Source organism: Eschrichtius robustus, chromosome 3, assembly GCF_028021215.1.
Source record: "Eschrichtius robustus isolate mEscRob2 chromosome 3, mEscRob2.pri, whole genome shotgun sequence".
Classification (NCBI taxonomy): domain Eukaryota; kingdom Metazoa; phylum Chordata; class Mammalia; order Artiodactyla; family Eschrichtiidae; genus Eschrichtius; species Eschrichtius robustus.
In genome coordinates, this window is record NC_090826.1 from 109952546 (window position 1) to 109971376 (window position 18831).

At 48.1% G+C, this 18831-nt stretch overlaps 1 protein-coding gene across 1 annotated transcript; it reads left to right on the forward strand.

Annotated features, from left to right (window-relative positions):
* Positions 1–3136: 3136 nt before the first annotated feature.
* On the forward strand, positions 3137–10511 carry RIIAD1 (regulatory subunit of type II PKA R-subunit domain containing 1). Its single transcript, XM_068540824.1, has 5 exons — positions 3137–3279; positions 3774–3850; positions 8511–8557; positions 9671–9798; positions 10404–10511. Exons 1-4 carry the CDS (start codon positions 3196–3198, stop codon positions 9739–9741), a joined length of 279 nt encoding a protein of 92 aa, XP_068396925.1. The 5' UTR covers positions 3137–3195; the 3' UTR covers positions 9742–9798; positions 10404–10511.
* Positions 10512–18831: the final 8320 nt, after the last annotated feature.

Sequence of the window (18831 nt, forward strand, 5' to 3'; positions counted from 1 at the left end):
GGGTGAGAGCTATCCTTCCTTCTACTGCTTGATTCTCCATTAACCACCATCCATCCTTCCCTAGCATCATTTCTGTGGCCTGAAGCCACATTCTGACAGATGTGTATGTTTGAGTGTGAGTGTGTGTGTGTGTGTGTGTGTGTGTATGTGTAGACATGTTTACACTTTATGGTATGGATGTCCAGGTCCTCCCAATAGGGTCCTCTAAAATGGGTGGGTGGGGGGAGATGGAAGAGGACCCAGTGCAGGGTGGTCAGAATATGCGATGGCAGTGCCAGGGAGTCAAGAGGGCAAATACATCTGGAAAGTAACTTTCCACTCATCTCCCCACCCCCACTGCTCCTTCCCTTGCCTCCTAATCTGATCTTGGTATTTATGGAGATGCTAAACAGATCACGCCCTCTGAGGATGGAGCCTAGGAAGACCCCATGGCCCTGTTGATCTCATTACTCTGTGTCTTGTCAGCAGATCTGCCGCCCTGCTGCTCATTCAGGCTTGGGGCTAATCATATTAATTGAAATATTAAACATTCACAAAAATGAATTATAATGAACTCCCCTCACTCCTCCTCCCAGTCAGCAATTGAGGAGACAGCTGCAGGCAGCAAAACGCTTCCGATCCTTCGCTTAGTTTGTGGTCCCCAGATGGAAGGCTTCAGTCTGAGAGGAGAGGCGGGGTTTAGGAGAGAAGAGGTGGGAGCTCTCTTCAGGCCCTCCTTGCTGGGCGACTGTGGGCACATCTCTGTTGTCCTTCAGGCTGTAGGGGAGGGAAGCCCTGTGGGGTGAAGACTAGGGGGAAAAATGACCCAGAGGCGCATACTGGGGAATTGCTCTCCAGGAGGAGATGAGGCTTCCAACTAGGTTCCTCCAAGGTACTTTCTCTGCCCACCATCCCCAAGCTCACCCTCTTTCTTATTCTCTGCACTCAATGTGAAGATGCCCTACATTAAAAGATTATTGACTTTATAAAGAGAGAGCTCACTCCTGGTTTTAGATTCTTAGGAAATGAGACATGCTAAATAATTGGGGTACTTTTCAGAAAGGTCAAAATGTAGTGATGGTATGTGTGGGCAGAATGACTAGTCACCAAATACTTGCTGGCCTCAATAATTGAAAACAGAGTGAAGACTTCTGTAGCAGAATCTGTGAGAGTGTACAAAGAATTGATTATATAATCTTCTTCCCTCAAGTGGCTTCTACCTCAAGTGGAGAGGTAAGAAAGGCCAACACAATTTACAATAGCGAGAACTGAGGTGCTGTTAAAAAAAGAAAAGTAGCTTCTCTCATTTACACATATGTGTATTTGGGGTTTGGGCCATGGGATGTGGTCAGTCAAGAAAGGCTTGACTGATTCTCAAAGCATAAGAAGATCATAGCCTAGCAGAAGGAAGACATTAATTATTTTATGCATGGGGGTGGGGGATGGAGGGGAATTGTGCATGTGTGTGTGTGTGTGTGTGTGTGTGTGTGTGTATGTGTGTGTAGATTTGACAGTCCAGACCAGCACCCTTTACTATAATGCAAGCTATATATATAATTTAAAAATTTCTAGTAGCCACATTAAAAAAGTGAAAAGAAAAAGTGAAATGACTTTTAATAATATATTTTATTTAACCAGTATATTCAATATATTATTCAACGAGTTTTTATGATATGTCCAAAATATTCAACATGTAATCAATGTAAGGATTATTAATGAGATATTTACATTTTAAAATACCAAGTCTTCAAAATCCAGTCAGTGATTTACACTTACAGCTCATCTGACACTTTCAGCAAATTTCAAGTGCTTAATAGCCACAGGTGGCTTGTGGTGACCACATTGGACGGTGCAACTTAGAGGTTCTAACACTAGCTTCTCTGGGGGGGTGGAGGGGTGGGAAGAGACAGGTCTTGGCCAACAGGAACTATCACCTCTGATTAACCTCTGCTCCTGCCTAAAAAAATCAGTTCTGACAGATGGCAGCTTATCTACCTCTCACTATAACTCTCGCTCCTAAAAAACAATCAAAATGATTACTACCCAGATGGGGTTTCTGAGAAGAGGTTTGTAGCCCACTATTTAATCTACCTCTTGAGGTTTTTTCCTGGCTTGGGAACTGCCAACATTTTCACTTTTTTTTTTGGCCACGTTGCGTGGCTTGCGGGATCTTACTTCCCTGACCAGGGATTGAACCCAGCCCCAGCAGTGAAAGCACGGTGTGCTAACCACTGGACCGCCAGCGAATTCCCTCCTCAGTCTTTTCTGAGAGGCAGATCGCAGGGAGACCCCCTCCCAGGCCATGGCCTAATGCTGGGCTTGTTAAGCTCTTTCCTTGCTCCTTGGGCAGTTTTCACAAATCTAAAAAGACTGCCTCCTTTTGGGCTCTCTTCTCTGCCTCTCAGAAGGTCTCTGCTGCTCATGATCTCTGGGGGGTGTAGAAATTCAGCACTTGTGTGTATTGTCAGACAGCCTCCTGCCCTTTCTAGGTGCTATTTTCAGCTCTCTGGCTTTCTGTCTCACTTTCTCTTCTTAATTAGATAGCAGAAGAACACATCTTGAAGACCAACTGCCTTTCCCGACCCCTACTCCATTGGGAGTGGGAGACATGATTTAGAATTTATAAGGAGCAGTTAATCTACACAAGAAAGTCAGTCCAAGAGGGGAAACTTCTGGCAGCATGTCCCCAGGTCCTTTCCAGCATTTTTAGTCTGAGAACATTCCTTCCTTTGTAGAACTCGGTTCATTCCATCCTATGGGGTGCTTTCATGTTGTGTTAAGAATCCAAGACTTCAGGGTCAAGTGTCTGCACTTGAAGGATGGAGGGGTTTGGCTTCCGGGCCGGTGGAAAGGGAAGAAGCCTAGATTCTCCTTCCCCACTACTAGGCTTAAAGTGAGAGAGTCAGGAACCAGATTCTGGGAGACTCTGCCTTAGGAATCCCTTTTCCAGTTATGCTCTAGAGCTAAAGAAAAAACTATTTGAGGTTGGGTGGGGTCAACAAGAAGGGCTCATTTTCATATACAGTCAAGCTGGGAATTCAGTCCCCAAATCTGGGGAAGGGGATCCTTTAGACACCCTCCTGAGCTTCCTCCTCGGCTTCAGAGTGGCCCCCTTATTTCTTCCCTCAGCCCCGCCCCCTGCTGGAGAGGGCGGGTCCAGGCCGGGGGCGGGTCCTCACCAGCCGCGCCTCCCGTCGCCTTGACGACCGCGACAAGATGGCGACCCTGCCGGGCGGGATTCAAGGGCTGTACCCCGAGGCGCTGAACCCCGAGCAGCTGGAGAAGCTGCGCGGCTTCAAGGTGGGTGAGGCCCCGACCCCCGCCTCCATTAGAGTGCAGCTCCCCTGGCTAAGGGCCCCAGAGAAAAGGGACGTGGAGCCTGTTCCCAGACAAAGGGGTGGAAGGCTGGGTGGGTGGGGACACCCCCGGCGGACCCCTAGGCTTCTGGGCCCCTGAACAGAGCCCGACAGGCGCCTGAAAGTGCCGGAAAAAACTTAAACAGGGATGGGCCAGAGAAATGGACCGAAATGACTGCCGGATACTTTAACTTAGATACAAACAAGAACTTCCCAACGGTAGAGACCCCGACCTTAGTTAAGGCCCCTAAGCCTGAGCCGGAGGCAGCATTGAAGATGTTGATCTGTAAGAAGACAGATGGCTTAAATGTTCAAACATCCTGCGAAGAGACCCGGGTTAAGTGCGCACGTTGTTTCCCCAAGCCCTCCACACCTCCAGGGCTTGAACCCTGAAATCTTTCGCCTCATGAAGCATGACCTTTTGCTCTTGCCCTCCAGATTCAGACTCGGATTACTAATGAAAAGTACCTAAGGACCCACAAAGAAGTGGAGTGGCTCATAAGTGGTTTCTTCAGGTAGGTGGTTTTCAGACTGGCCTTGAGCAAATAGTGGAAATCTCGTTGGGGATGGATGAGTGTGAGTGACCTCTTCTTTCTTTAAACATTACTTGTTGCTTCCTTTAGGGTCTGAAGGTTAGAAAATATCCTGAGATTGAATATTTTCTAGCGCTGGGGTCTGTGGCACCCAGGGTTTTCTTGTTATCTCCAGAGGTTTCCTTCAGTTATCTCAAAATTCTCAAAAATATTAATATGCATGCATTCACTTTAGCTCTAAGGATAAATACATACCTTCCAACACTTGGAAGAGGGAATTTGGCATTGAGAAACTCAGCAGGCAGCCATTGGGTGTAGACCCCTATTCTCTATCAGAGGCATTTAACAAGGTCACTAGAACTTAAAAAAAATTCAGACGTCTGGCCTTTCTCTACCTGAGAACATTGGTGTGGAAAGACTCCCAAGGGTTGGAAGCCACTCCCTTGTAAGTCATGGGGAAAAGAAAACCATTTTCCACCATGTCTTGGAGCACCTTTTTCCTTCCCCCACAATGCCTTTCAGCATGGCATTTGCTTCAGTGGAAAATGTTCCTAATAGGTTGAAAAGCAAAGAACTGAGGGAAAAAAAAAATCATGGCGCATCAATGGATGAAAACGACAGAGCTATGTCGAATACTGTTTGGCTACAGACAGATAGGCAAGCTTTAAATAATAACGGCTTCCATTTCCAGGCACTGCTATTGGTTTCCTACGTTAGCAGTTATCACATTGTATGATTGCATTGTCGATCTTTTCTTTCTCTCCCTGGACCAAAGCTCTAAGCTGGTGGAGCCATGTTTGCGTCCCCAGGGCCCACAGTGTATGACATTTTGGTACATTTTTGCTGATCCTCCTAGCAAAGATAGTTTATTATCACTTCCATTTTACAGGTGAAATACCTTCCCCAAATTGCTGAACCAGGATCCAAACCCCTGGTTTTTCCACTGTGTTGCACCGTAAGCACACAGGAGCTGGGGAGCCAGAGGTAGGGCTCTCCTTTGTCTTTTTAAAAGTAGCCCTGGAGGGGTGTCTTTTTTTCCATGCTTCATTGTTCTTCAAAGTGGCAGCCGATTCTCAGAGGGCAGATAGGGGAAGGGGAAAGGGAAAATGGAAACCTGTCTGTGAGGTTTGGTTTTTTTGGGCCAGGGGTAAGGCTTGGGCAAAAGATAGTTTAGGGGTCCTCCGTCAGTGTCAGCCCTGGAGATCAGGCCATCACTTTCTGTACCTTTTCTTCTAAAGGGAGATAAAGGATGACATCTTTCCTATCCTGGGGAGCTTGCAATCCAAGTTAGGAATGATTCCAGCAGCGAGATTGGGGATAGATGTTAAAACCTGAATTAACGCACCATTTGCAATGTTCACAAACAAAAGGATTAGAACCCTTGGGGGTGGTGAATGAAGAGGGTGTTGTTTTAGTCACATGGCAGGGGTGGCCCTGCTTCTCTGCCCAGGAACAGTTTCCAGGAGGAGCTGGGTGTCTGCAAAGACAGCCCTAGGCATCTTCCCTTTCCTTCCTTATCATCCCCCTCCCTGGGCCAGGTAGGCCACCAGGCTTCTCCTTTTGCTGTCCCAGAAGCTCCTCTCGTGAAATCCTCCTGGCCCCTTTTAGGCCTTTCTCTTTCTGAAGGGGAGGGGAGAGGGGAGAGGAAGTGTTTGAACTTGGGCGGTTTGCTTTTGGGTTTTTTTTGGTGTGATTGTTATTTCCTTTGGATGATACCAGAGTGAACCAGAATCAGCCCCTCATCTGCATTGGATGCTTCAGATGGTCCTTCCTGTGAGAAAAGAGGAAGGGAGAAGAGGGGACAGAATCCTGGGCAGCATGCCTGTCCTCACCTGTCTGCAGGTCTCTGCTGTACACTCACTGCAAGCCATGAGAAGCCCCACGCTGTTTTTGTTGGGAAGCAAGCTCACCACTTGGGTTTTGCAGATCCTAATGATTTATGGCCATTCAGCCACAACTCTCCAGTCTATATTCATATATACAGTACATGGAACTCTTAATGCCTTGAATTTTAGAACTGAAAAATGGAAGACATAGGGATCTAACTTCTTTTAGGCACCCAGAGAGCTCAGGTTTTAGGCTGGAGATATGATAACAAAGTGTGAAATTGTAGACAGGCTTTATTAGGTGTTTTTGTAAACAGCCAGGCAGATGAATCTTCCCAGACCATAGCACGGATCATATCATTCCTTGGCTGGAAAAATCTTCAGTGGATCCACAATATTGCCTTTTTTTTTTTTAAACATTCTATTGAAATATAAAGTACAGACAAGTGGCATATCCTAAACTGGATGAACTTTCCGCAAGCTGAGAACACACATGATACTAGCGTCCAGATCAAGAACTAGAACCTGACTAGCACCTCAGACCCTTTGTGGCCCCTTTCAGTCACTTCCTCCAAAAAGTTAGCCAGTATCCTGACTTCTAATCACACAGATTCATTTTGCCTTTTTGTCTACTTTATACAAATGGAATTCCACAATATGTGCTCTTTTGTGCCTGGCTTCTTTTGCTCAGCAGTATCTTTTAGATCCTCCATTCTCGTTGTAGTATTCCACTGTGTGACTTTACCACGCTTTGTTTACCCATTCCCATTGTCTCTCTCTTTTTTAAAAAATAAATTTATTTATTTATTTATGGCTGCGTTGGGTCTTCGTTGCGGTGCGTGGGCTTCTCATTGCGGTGGCTTCTCTTGTTGCGGAGCATGGGCTCTAGGCCCATGGGCTTCAATAGTTGTGGCACTCGGGCTGAGTAATTGTGGCTCGCAGGCTCTAGAGCGCAGGCTCAGTAGTTGTGGCGCATGGCATTAGTTGCTCCCTGGCATGTGAGATCTTCCCGGACCAGGGCTCGAACCTGTGTCCCCTGCATTGGCAGGCGGATTCTTAAGCACTGCGCCACCAGGGAAGTCCCCCCATTGTCTCTCTCTTTTTTAAAAAATTTATTCATTTATTTATTTATTTTTGGCTGCCATGGGTCTTCCTTGCTGCGCGTGGGCTTTCTCTAGTTGCGATGCATGGGCTTCTCATTGCGGTGGCCTCTCTTGTTGCGGAACACGGGCTCTAGAGCACAGGCTCAGTAGTTGTGGCGCATGGGCTTAGTTGCTCCACGGCAGGTGGGATCTTCCCGGACCAGGGCTTGAACCCTTGTCCCCTGCATTGGCTGGCGGATTCTTATCCACTGTGCCACCAGGGAAGTCCCCCCACCATCGTCTCTTGAACTGAGTATGAATGTCTCTCCCTGGTCTTCAAGGCCCTCCATACTAGGGCCTCCTTCGCTTCCCACTACTCCCTGCACGTGCCCCCACTCCAGCCAGACTGGACCTCTCTGATCATTCCACCGCCCTCTGCAGGGGCACTGACACTCCCTGAGTGCTCTTCTAGACCCTGGGGAAACAAGGGCGGATACGACCCAGTTCCCACCCTCTGGAGTTCACTGTCGATAGGACATGGGCAGTTCCCTTTAATTTTCGGGCCTTTATTCCTGCTGCTCCTTGGTCTGGAAGGCTCTTGTCCCTCAGCCCTTGTCCCATGTGTACCTCAAGGGCGCTCTCAAACGCCAGCTGCTCTGTGAGGATTTGGGGGTCTTGCCGTAAGGAATCACTCTCTCTCCTCTGATCTCCCGGCACACTATTTCGTACCCTGGAGGTTACTTGGCCTTTTGGACATTTGGGAACTTACCCATTTCCTTTCACTTGCCTGTAATTCCTTTGAGGTGGGGCTATATCTTATCTTTTTAAAATCAATCCCTCATATCTTATAGAGTGACTTACACAGAATTTGTGCTCAACAATTCTCAAATTGAATTGAAGGAGAAGAAGGGAAGCAAAATTCTTGAAGCTTGGGAGGCAGGGGCCTCCTGGGCAGGGAGGGCCTTCCATGCTGGTGGGGCAGGGCAGCCATGGCCACAAGGCCATGTTGTAGAGCACTGGCCTTGGAACCACAAGACCTGGGCCTCCTCTCCTTTATTTACTTGCTTTATGAACTTGGGCAAATGGTCAACCTTTTGAAAGCTTGCTTTCTTCATATGTAAAATGGGGCACAGTCATTGCTGTTTCCCAGAGTGTAGAGTGAGATAATGTTTGTGAACGAGCTTTATGGGCTATAAAAGTCGGTGGGCTATAAGGCAGTTTCAGCTTCCCAGTGGCACCGGCACCGTGGGTTTTGTCCCAGTGTCCACTGTATGCAGGGCCAACAACCATCTCAAGTCTGTCTTCTCAGCGTGGTTTACTGTGCCCTCCCCCCCACCCGTGGCGGTTCCTGGTTACACTTCCTTGGAAGGTTGTGGGTTGCACATCTGTCCCACCACACGTGAGTCCCTCGAGGAGGAGGCAGCGAGCTCTTCAACTTGCTGCCTGGCCCGGGCCTGGTCTCTGGTTCTGTGAAATGTTTGCGGAGTGAATGACAAGCTTCACTTGGCTGCAGCACTCGCTGTCTTGTGAGGTGAGCATTCCCTAGGCTTCTTGCCATTTAGAACGTCTTGCTCCTGGCCTCAGATCCTGACTAGAAGGAAAATCACGAAGGAAAGGGTCCTTGGCAGGAGTCCTCCGGCTTTCCGCCTGCCACGACGGGTGTGTCTCAGGTCATCTGCCCCGACAGTGCAGGACCTGCTTTACCTCCTCCCCTTATCCCTTGATGTTTTCCAGAGAAATGTTTTTGAAAAGACCAGACAACATTCAAGAATTTGCTGCAGGTGAGTAAGGCAGAGTCCATTTTGGGCGTTTGATAAACGAGCACCAGGAGTGTTACTGTGAATTTAGACTCGGACAAGCCCAGGATTCTCCCTGCAGAGTCTGGGGTGCTTCTTTATCCAATGTCTCCCAAGGGAGCTTTTTTCAAAAGGCTCTTTCCTCAATGTCATTTCCTCAAAATGAGGACAGATAAGAAAGGAGGCAGAACTTCCTCGTGGTAAAGACTGTTAAGAATTTTGAGACTCCCTAAGGAACAGACTGGCAGCTCTTTCCCTGGGAATCTTAAAGCAGGGTTCTCAACCCTGGCTGCACATTAAAATCATCTGGGGAACTTTTAAAAAATACCGATGCCCGGGCCCACCCCCAGAGGTTTTTATTTAATTAGTCTGGGGTGGGGCCGGGCATCCACAGTTTTAAAGGCTCCCCAGGTGATTCTAATGGGCTCCGCTGCCCTGAGATGGCTTGAGGTCAATGGTATTTAAAGGGAAGGGGCTGGGCTCGATGATTTCTTGGGTCCTTTTAGCCCTGGGATTACAGCCTCAAACCGTTTCTGACTGAATCTAAGTATGTCTTTGCTGCCACAGCAGATGCTGCCTCTGATTCACGTTATGCTGGGTATATAAAAATCCTCTTCTGTCGTCATCCTGCAAGAGCCTGGCTCTCCTCTGAGAGGATATTCTCAGAGAGGGCGTGATGTCTCAGAGACAGGAGCCAGCAGGCCGAGCTGAGACAAGAATAACACTTGGTATTTATTTGGGCCCCAAGATGGGCCTGGAGCAGAAAGCCAGGAACTCCCTCAGCCCTCTGATGGCTCCCTGTGCGTCAGCAAGCTGACAGGCCAGCGGCAGGGCGGTGTGGAGGGGACAGGGGCCGTCCTGTCAGCCCTTGCTGGGAACGCTGGAGCTGGAGGCTCAGAACTTCTGGGGGGGTGGGCGCGGGGAAGACAGCGACCTTGGGATTTGCTGTGGCATCTCATATTACATTGTAAAGCAGGACCACCAGTAACAGTCCTGCTAAGACAGAGCCGTCCTGGCTTTTTAGCAGAGTGAGCTGTCTCTCGCCTAGTCTTTTTCCCTTGGGTTTAGATGATTTCTTCTTTTTAATTCTTATCCCAGACTATTTCACGGATCCAAGACTTCCCAACAAGATTCACATGCAGCTAATTAAGGAGAAGAAAGCGGCTTAATTAGCAAAATCCTGATGCTCAGCTGTTGAGAGAGAACAGAAAGAATCCAGCCTCGGGGTGGGTGTTAACCTCACTTACAGTCAGAGGCTTCTTTACTCCTGTGAAAATAAGCACTGGCTCCTCGGCCCAGGGTGTGAAAGAAACCAAACAGAGATGCTGCAGAGAAGTTCCGTGCAAGTGTTTCATTTTCCTGACACTACTTTGGGGAATGTGAAGAGAGGCCCAGGGTTTGTCTGGCATGTCCGTGTCAGGGAGAGACATCCGTCTTCTTAATCTAGTGACATGGATCAAGAGAATGGAAGTGGAGTAGTTCTGGAGGAAAGAGAGAGCTAGGGAAACGGGGTGGGATCCGTTAGTATCAAGGGCCTGCTCTCAGGCTGCAGAATTCCTGTGTGCTCCTGCAGGTGGCCTTTTCCTTGTGTCTTTGGCGGCGGGAGTAGAAGGGCTTTCCCACTGCTTCTGTCAAGGGTGGGGGCAGTTTCCCTCGTTGCATTTGGATTGGGCGCTTTCCTGCCCCCTTCATCGTCAAACCAGGCTACGCCGTGAGGGCCATCACATTTTTCGGGCAGGATTTCTGAAATGATTTTGAAGGTTGGGATTTTTAAATGTGAAGTGGGAAAGAGCCACACTCCTGATTTAGCAGCACCATTTCTGTTTTGCAGGGTCATCTGGAAGCGAGAGAGCCCTGTTGCCATCACTGTGGGTTTGCGGGCTGTGTCTGCTGTTGCAAAGGCTTTTAAAGATGCTCATTAAAAACAGACCTCCCTGTTCTCTCTGCTATATTTCACTTAGAAGGAAGAAGACATCCTTCATGGGAGGCTGCTCTGCCCCTACTCTGACCGGGTAGGTAGCAGGCCTGTTTCTCTGTTCGTGGCAGAGGCCTCTGAGCTAGGTCAGTGGGTGTTTCCACATGTGCCTCAACCCCGTGCACTCCCTGCCCCTCCAGGCCACTCACTCCCAGAGCCAAGACCGGAAAAAAGAGCAGGGGTGGGGAATCCTGAGAGGAACACAGCTGGTCGTGGTTGTACTCAAGCAGAGTCCACGCTTCCAAGGTGGCTTTTGTTTTTTATCTTACCGCCGGGGTTACTGTACAAAGTGTACAGGTGATGATTAACTTTTATTTCCATAGAAGCAATAGTCAGAGGAATTGGGTTGGGTGGACGGCAAGAGCGAATGAGATTAGACACAGAAAACCCATTCAGGGCCATGAATATTGTGAAATAAGAGCCCCATGGGTGACTCAGAGGTGGTGGACTTTGTTCTTGAGGGTTTTTAGGAACAAGCTGCCCAACCATTTGACTTTCAGCTTAGAGGCAGGAGAGGGGCCAGTTGGCCTGGTGAAGTCCTTTCCAGGCCTAGGAGGCATGGAAGTCTTGCATGTGTGTGTGTGTCCTACCTCTCTGGCCTCCACCACTCACTGGCTCCACCGTGGGAAGGACCTCTCACCTGTGTGTCACTTGTCAACTTCACTATGGCAACAGAAGCAACAAATAATACAGACCGACGTGGAGGCTGTATTATTTTTATTTCCCTTGTCTCTGCTGTCTTGTTCCCAGCTACCATCATCTGCAGTAGTAGAAAGGGCAACAAAATGGGGCATTTAGAGAACTATTAAAGCTACACATAATAAGCTATGGGGTAGGAACCTGAGGAGTTATCTTAAGTGCTTTCAGAATCACACTTCAACAGCCATGGCTCTGACAATGAGGTATCCCTGTTTAGAAAATCCAAACGAAGCCTTCAGCCAAACACACACCTACTAAGGATCTCTGATGTGAAGTGTTATGTTAGACACTCTTGGAACCTTTTGTAGGGGCAGAGGCTTGCAACAGTGTGGGGAGAGAGCAGAGCGTTTTTCAGGATGCTTGGGCGCGTGGTTTAATACACGAGAGTGCAGCGGCTCATGCTTGGGGAGTTCCCTGGTGGAGATAAGAAATGCACTTTTAGGTCACAGTGCGCCTTCTCTGTGTGAGACAGTGCGCTCGGTCCTGGGGGTAAGGCAGAGCGATTGTCCCCGCCGTGCAGCGGTTCATGGTCTGGGAGACGGGCTGCTTTTCTCCCCAAACCTTAACTGTCTGAATATCTCACTTTTTGGACTGAAAGCTCCACCAGGGCAGGGACCAAACCTAAAAATCGAACTTGTTCACTGTTGAGTTCCAGACCCCTAGCACAGTGTCTGAATATAGCAAGTGCTTGGTATGCATTTGTGGAGAGAATGAATGCTTGTATAGTTGAATGAGCAGTCCCATTATGTCGACTGCTATCAAGACCGTTGTATACCTATGATGGAAGTAGGGACATGATACAGGAGGCGGTGGAAGAAGGAACACCTGGTCTCCTTGCGAAGTGAGGGAGTGAGGGAGGCCTCACGGAAACTGGCATGTGATGTGTAAGAAGGGATTTGCTAGGCAGACGTGGCAAGAGGCATGGGGTAGTCAGGGTGTCTCGGTGCTTACATTCTGCTGAGCAGGATGCTGGTGGCCTGCTGATTCTTTTTTTTTTTTTTAATAAATTTATTTATTTATTTATTTATTGGCTGCGTTGGGTCTTCATTGCTGTGCGCGGGCTTTCTCTAGTTGGGGCGAGCAGGGGCTACTCTTCGTTGCGGTGCGCGGGCTTCTCATTGCGGTGGCTTCTCTTTGTTGCGGAGCACAGGCTCTAGGCGCGCGGGCTTTAGTAGCTGTGGCATGAGGGCTCAGTATAGTTGTGGTTCGCGGGCTCTAGAGTTCAGGCTCAATAGTTGTGGCGCACGGGCTTAGTTGCTCCATGGCATGTGGGATCTTCCCAGACCAGGGTTCGAACCCATGTCCCCTGCATTGGCAGGCGGATTCTTTACCACTGCGCCACCAGGGAAGTCCTGGTCTGCTGATTCTTATTACTCCTTTCTTCCTTGCTTCCAGAGCGGAAGGGGGCAAGAGAAAAGGAGAGGGGAGCAGCTGTTGGGTCAGTCCCGAAGCAGTGTCTGCCGTACCCTCCCTCCCTGACTCATTCTCCACGTGGTAGCTCGAATGATCTTTTAAGAAACCTAAATCAGTATGTTACTTTCCTGCCTAAACCCCTTTAGTGGTCTTCTGTGCACTTAAAGTCCGGATGGCCTTCCAGGGACTGCAAGTCTTCATGAGCCCCTCCACCTCTCGGTCGTCGGCTGCTCTTTCCCTCCCTCCTCACGGGGCTCCAGCCACACCAATCTTTTCTCTCCTCCCCGAACATGCCAAGGTAGTTCCCACTTTAGGGCCTTCGAACTCTGCCTGGATTTCTCTTCCCCAGAACCTCACAGAGCTAATGGTCCAAGTAGGGATGCTGTGTGCTGGAAACAAGAGAAGACTCTGCTAAGCAAGCAGGCCGTGCTTTCCTCACGTGGCCGACCCGCAGGTGGCGGCTGCTGGCGTTGTTTCAGGGGCCGCCTCTCTGCCGTTCCTTCCCTCCCTCATGGTCAGAGGAGACGCAGGAGGACCAGGAAGGGACTGTGCAAGTGGTACTTGTCTGTCTTTTCAGGAAAGCAAAAGCTTCCTCGGGACACCCGCTTCCTCCCTGCAACTTCCACTACCATCTCATTGGCCAGAACTGTGTACGCGGCCCCCTCTTGAAGAGAGGCTGGGAAGTTGAGGATTTAGCCATTGAACAGTGCCCTAGATAGCTTATTGTCACTTCCTCAGAGAGTCCTTTTCTAGGGAGCAGACTGAAGTCGCTTCCCCCAGGCATTTAAACATATTTAATTAGAAAGGTATTCCCCCTAGCCGTTCTGTCACATCCCTCTGTCTGGTTTTCTTTACAACACCTACCACTGTCTGATATTGTCTTGTCTGCTTATTTTCCTGTTACTGTCTGTGGCCCCAGGAATGTGAGCCCCGGTGAGAGCAGGCCTTGTCAGTCGTGCTCATCACTCCAAGGCCAGCACCCACAGCTGTGCCTGGCACGTGTAGCTACTCAGTGTGCACTTGCTGAATGGTTGCAAGGATGGGTGGGTGGTGGTTAGAAGCCTGACTGCACGAGGAAGGCTTGATCGAGGCAGTGGCATGAAAACAGGAGATGAATCCTAGTTGTCTTTAGGAGGAGGAATTGGCAGGGCTTGTGATTTGAATGGGGCGGGGTTATAAGGGGGGATGTATATTCTAGACTGACTTCCAGGTTTCTTGTGTGGACAAGGAGAGGGATGATAGGATCATCTGCTAAAGCAGAAGGGAAGTCGACAGGGGCAGGGGCAATGGGGAGATGAATTTATTTTTTAATTCTAAAAATGTTTAAAAATTTTTAACTTATTTTTTGGCCCGTACTGTGTGGCTTGTGGGATCTCAGTTCCCCAACCAGGGATTGAAGCTGCGCTATGGCAGTGAAAGCGCCAAATTCTAACCACTAGACCACCAGGGAACTCCCCGGGGGATGAATTTAGGCCAGAAGGTTTCCACTGATTTGCAATTGGGTCGTGCATAATATTAATATGATTAGCTTCAGTGGGGTTGACAGAAGTGAGACTGCAGTGGGCTTAGCAGCAATTGTGAGATGAGGATGTGGGAGTGGATGCATGCTGCCCGTGGAGATGACCTTCTAGGAGCAAGGCTGTGAGGCGGACGGAGGAAGGGCAGTAGCTAGAAGGGGAGGCAGTGTCGAGGACGGGCTTTTGTAATGGGAGACGCTTGAGCATCCAGGGGTTTGACATTTTCCATATCTTCGGGTCTATTTTACTTTTAGGCTAAAAAACATTAGGGGCTTCTTGGAAATGTTGTGCAGATCGGCCCTGATGTCCAGAAGTAATGGGAACTAATGGGCAGGCCTAACTTTGCCACCACGTGACCTAGAGTGACCTCTGTGTCAGGTTCCTGTCCTCACAGTTGGAGCAGAAGCTGTCACAGGCTTGCAGCAAGGATGGCCTCCGGCTGGCTCTCACTGGGTGGGAAGGCAGGGCCAGAGCTGGAAAGCTCGTCGCTCTCATCTCCCTGGACGGGCCTCTGCTGCCCTCTCCTGGGCGAGACACCGCTCCGCTCGGAGAACGCCCGTTCCAGGCCTGGGTGGAGTGAGCAGGAGGAAGAGAAACAGGGCTAGGAGTGGGAGAATGTTCACAAATTTCCAGATTCCTGTAATAGAAAGTTCCTTCAGAAGTTGCAAAATCCAGGGCCTAATCTCTGGCAGTGCTGTTTCATGAACTCCTTAGATGTTTCCTTCTTAGTAGTGTCAGAAGAAAGAAACCTTGCAAGGTTGATTATTAATTCATTTGTTTGATCACTTATTCACTCGTTTATTCAACAAATATTAGGGTACATTATATACTCAGGCTGCAAACTTTTGGAAGTCAGATACACTTTCCTCAAGGAACTTGTAGTCTAGTGAGTGGAGATGGATTAATAGATAATTATAATCAGTTTCAGAAGTGAAATGATAAGAGAAAAGGGCAAGCCACTGCAGGGGCACAGAGGAGGGATACCTGACTGGCACTATAGTGGCAGGTGGGCATGATGGGGGCTTGGCCAGAAAATGTTTCCCAGCGTGGGAGCTAAATGCTAACAGATGATTAGGAATTACAGGCATCAAGTTACTGTCTAATATCATATCTCCCCGTTATTAAATCTGAAGGGCAAGTCTTGCTTCTTCCAAGGAAACTTCTTCCTGAAGCCTTTCCTCACTTTTTTCTTAGATATCACTGTTATCTAACAGTCTCATAGGGCGTTGGTTTTCATATCTGTAAAAAAAAAAAAAAAAAAAGCGGGGCATGCTACTAGATTTTATCTTTGAGCATTGTTGTCATCGTGAATCTGAAATCCATGAATCCTAACATTTGCTTTGTAAAAACAGCTCCCTGGGAGCAGGCTGGCACGTGCATGTGGACATACAAACCCAGAAATTTTTCAGCATCCATGGGAAAATTCTGCTTTAATCCAAAAGAATCAAATGTGCTTTGCATACAGTAGCTTTTCACTAAATGCTTGTTGAAAAAGAACAGGCTCTTGGCACTGTTAAAGCATTCCTGTTGTCCCCTTGGGTTGCTGAGTTTCTTCATCTATAAGGGGGATAACATGTCCCTTGTGGACTTGTGCGGGGTGTCATTACACATGCAGGCACCATTCCCATGTCTGGCCTATGGTAGGCCTTCGTAGATAGCAGCTATAGTGTCAGTGAGGTAGTAATTTAACCTGGCACAGGGGACGGTCACTGAGGAGAGTCACAAGGAGAAGAGGGAGTACACTAAAATTAAATGCAAGTTGATATGTTGGAGTTTAGAGCTATTTTGTGTGAGACTGAAGACTTAGCGCTTTCTCCAGAAAGCTTCTTCAAGGCCCAACACAACAGTTCACTAGTCACACTCCTGACCCGTCTCTCACAGGCCCCAAGTGGCCTGGAATCTGAGGCGGGTCCTTCAGGAGCAGGACTTCACAAAGTATCCTATTCTTCAGTCACTGGGCTGGATAAGTGACAGCACAGAGCCCTCAAAGAATTGCAGCGATAAGCGCATCTCAGGAGACTGGAAGAACAAACTCCTAATAGTTGTCTGGTAGCTGTAGGATAGGTTAATTGTTCAATTAAGATGTATCTGCAAACTAAATCTGATGGAAAAAGGCTAAATGGGTTACTGCGTTTTGTTTCCACACTTTATGATTAGAGAAATGAAAACCAGACGCCAAAGGGGAGGACTGAATCGTAGAATTTGTTCAAGTAGAAATTGCCTTAGAGATCAGCCAGTCCAGTCTTATTTTACAGATGAAGAAACTTATCCACAGATGACAGAGTGGCACAGGGGGCTTGCACTCTCCTGATTTCCAATCTAATGTGATTCCAGTATTTCACGCTAGGAAAAAAAATACCTAGACCCGTTTAGCTTGGAGAACAAAAAATGGCTGGATGACAGTTCAGGAACATGGATGTAGTACACCTCTGGGCAATTAATCTATCATTCTAACTGTAGCTGAGGTCAAAATCCATTCGTTTATCAACAAACATTTTGAGTGCCAACTATCTCTCATTCAAGATCATTTCCGTCTCCATGATTTTCATTTTTCAGTTTGCTGTTCTGTATATCGACTTGCACTAGATGTTATGGGAAGATCTATTGAGTGTAAAGAAAAGTAGTCCACCCCTTAGAGAGGAAGGTAAGATGAACAGTGTATTCTTGGTCACATGTATTCAATAGTTCATAGCGATGTTAGGACTAATATATAGTAAGATCTTAATACAATGTCTATTTGGTTTTGGAATACACCGTTTTTCTCCCTGCGGCTGACGACCCTTCCAGTAGTAAAGTAACTGATTGTGAGACCCCACACACCAAACCATCTAAGAGGGGAGAGAAGTTGTCTATAGCTGTCCTAGGTGAGAAGTATCAAAAAAATATATATATTCTACTTCTCGTATTTAAAGGTCCTACAGTGGATGCCATGGTGTGCCATCCAGATACCCCTCCTTAGGACTGAAGCACTCAACCCTGTAGCCTTCCTTCCTGCGCAAGGTGTGGGTGGTTTTGGTGGCTAACATTTCTAAGCCGAGACCCCTCTAGAAATTGCCCTCAACTGAAAAATCATCCAAGGTAGTGCCCCATCCTTAGACAGCCTGTATTCACTGGTCAGTATGGGAGTTCAAAGGCCTGATTCCCTTGCCTCTATGGGGGACAGCACTGAAGGGTCACCACAGCTCCATGGCTCCTTCTGTCCAGTCCTGTGGCCTTCACTTCCTCACAGGTGTTGTTGATCCTGACAGCACACCCTAATAAACTTCCTTTACTCAAATCTCCATCTCAAAGTATGTTACCCAGGGAACCCAGCCTGGCAACAGTTGGTGCCAAGAGTACTGAGGAAGCAGATTCCAAAATGTGACTTTAAAGCCAAATCACCTGCCGGCCGGCTGGCAATGAGGACCCAATCGCTGGTGGTGGGTAGAGCATGGATGGCTCCTGGCACACTGGATGGCTGCAATTGTCAAAACTTTCACTAGCGGTGCACTGGGATGGGATCCTGGTGGGAGGGAATGCATTAGTGGGGGAAATACATCAGGTTTGAGAAGTTATAAAGACAGTGGAATTGGATGGCTGCTGCTGGAGGCCCTCAGTGCAGTGGAGAAAGACAGCGGAAGGCTGAGGGTGATAGTCACTAATTGAAGCCTGTGAAAGCCAGAGGCCCTCCTTGGCAGCTTGTGAAGAGACTTTTTTTTCCTGCATCTAGAGGACCCAAAAAGCTGAGAATAAAGTTCAGGATTTAATTATAAGAGTAGCAGAGCTCTAGATAAGTTTTTTGTTTTTAAAATTTATTTTATTTGTTTTTATTTTTGGCCGCATTGGGTCTTCGTTGCTGCGTGCGGGCTTTCTTTAGTTGCCGTGAGTGGGGGCCACTTGGTATATGATGGAAGAAGGTATCAAAGGGGTCAAAAAAGTTGGCAGGTTAGAGTGAATATGCCAGTTTTATATGCTACATCAAGTCAGAAAAGTCACCAAATGATTATGTTCTATCAGAGGGCCCAAAGGATATTTTATTTACTGAAGTGAGAAAGAACGTGCTGTGAGATGAGCACCAGTTTCGTTGAGAAGCTCAGGGATGGCCTTGCTCCATAGGCAGGACTGAACTGTCACAGAACCAGGCTCACTGATAGTAATGGGGACCATAGGACGCTGAAACGGGCAGGTGGTGGGTGCCTAGCCATTGACATCAGAGTGGCTGAATTACTGTACTGAGCAGAAACGTTGGAGAGGCAGCTAAGGTCTGACCGGCAGAGGGCTTTGGAGATCATTAATGAAATACAGCTCTCTTGGGAACAAGATAGGTGGCACTCAACAAGGATATCGCCCAATCTGTACAATTAAGAGTAATTGAGGATGGATGACCAGGAGACTGAGGCAGCCACCCCGATAAAAAGTTGTCACTCCTGGCTGTTTCTATACCTGAGCCAGCTTAAAAAATAAATCTTTATTGAAGTATAATTTATTTACATTAAAGTTCACCAATTTAAAACATATCTTGGGCTTCCCTGGTGGCGCAGTGGTTAAGAATCTGCCTGCCAACACAGGGGACATGGGTTCGAGCCCTGGTCTGGGAAGATCCCACGTGCCGCGGAGCAACTAAGCCCGTGCGCCAGAACTACTGAGCCCGCGCTCTAGAGTCCGCGAGCCACAGC

Excerpts from the sequence above, each read along its gene's own strand:
- RIIAD1 (XM_068540824.1), top strand. The coding sequence starts at position 3,196 with ATGGCGACCCTGCCGGGCGGGATTCAAGGGCTGTACCCCGAGGCGCTG. Across the intron at positions 3,280-3,773 it reads AGAAGCTGCGCGGCTTCAAG|ATTCAGACTCGGATTACTAA; the intron begins GTGGGTGAGGCC and ends CTTGCCCTCCAG. Across the intron at positions 3,851-8,510 it reads CTCATAAGTGGTTTCTTCAG|AGAAATGTTTTTGAAAAGAC; the intron begins GTAGGTGGTTTT and ends GATGTTTTCCAG.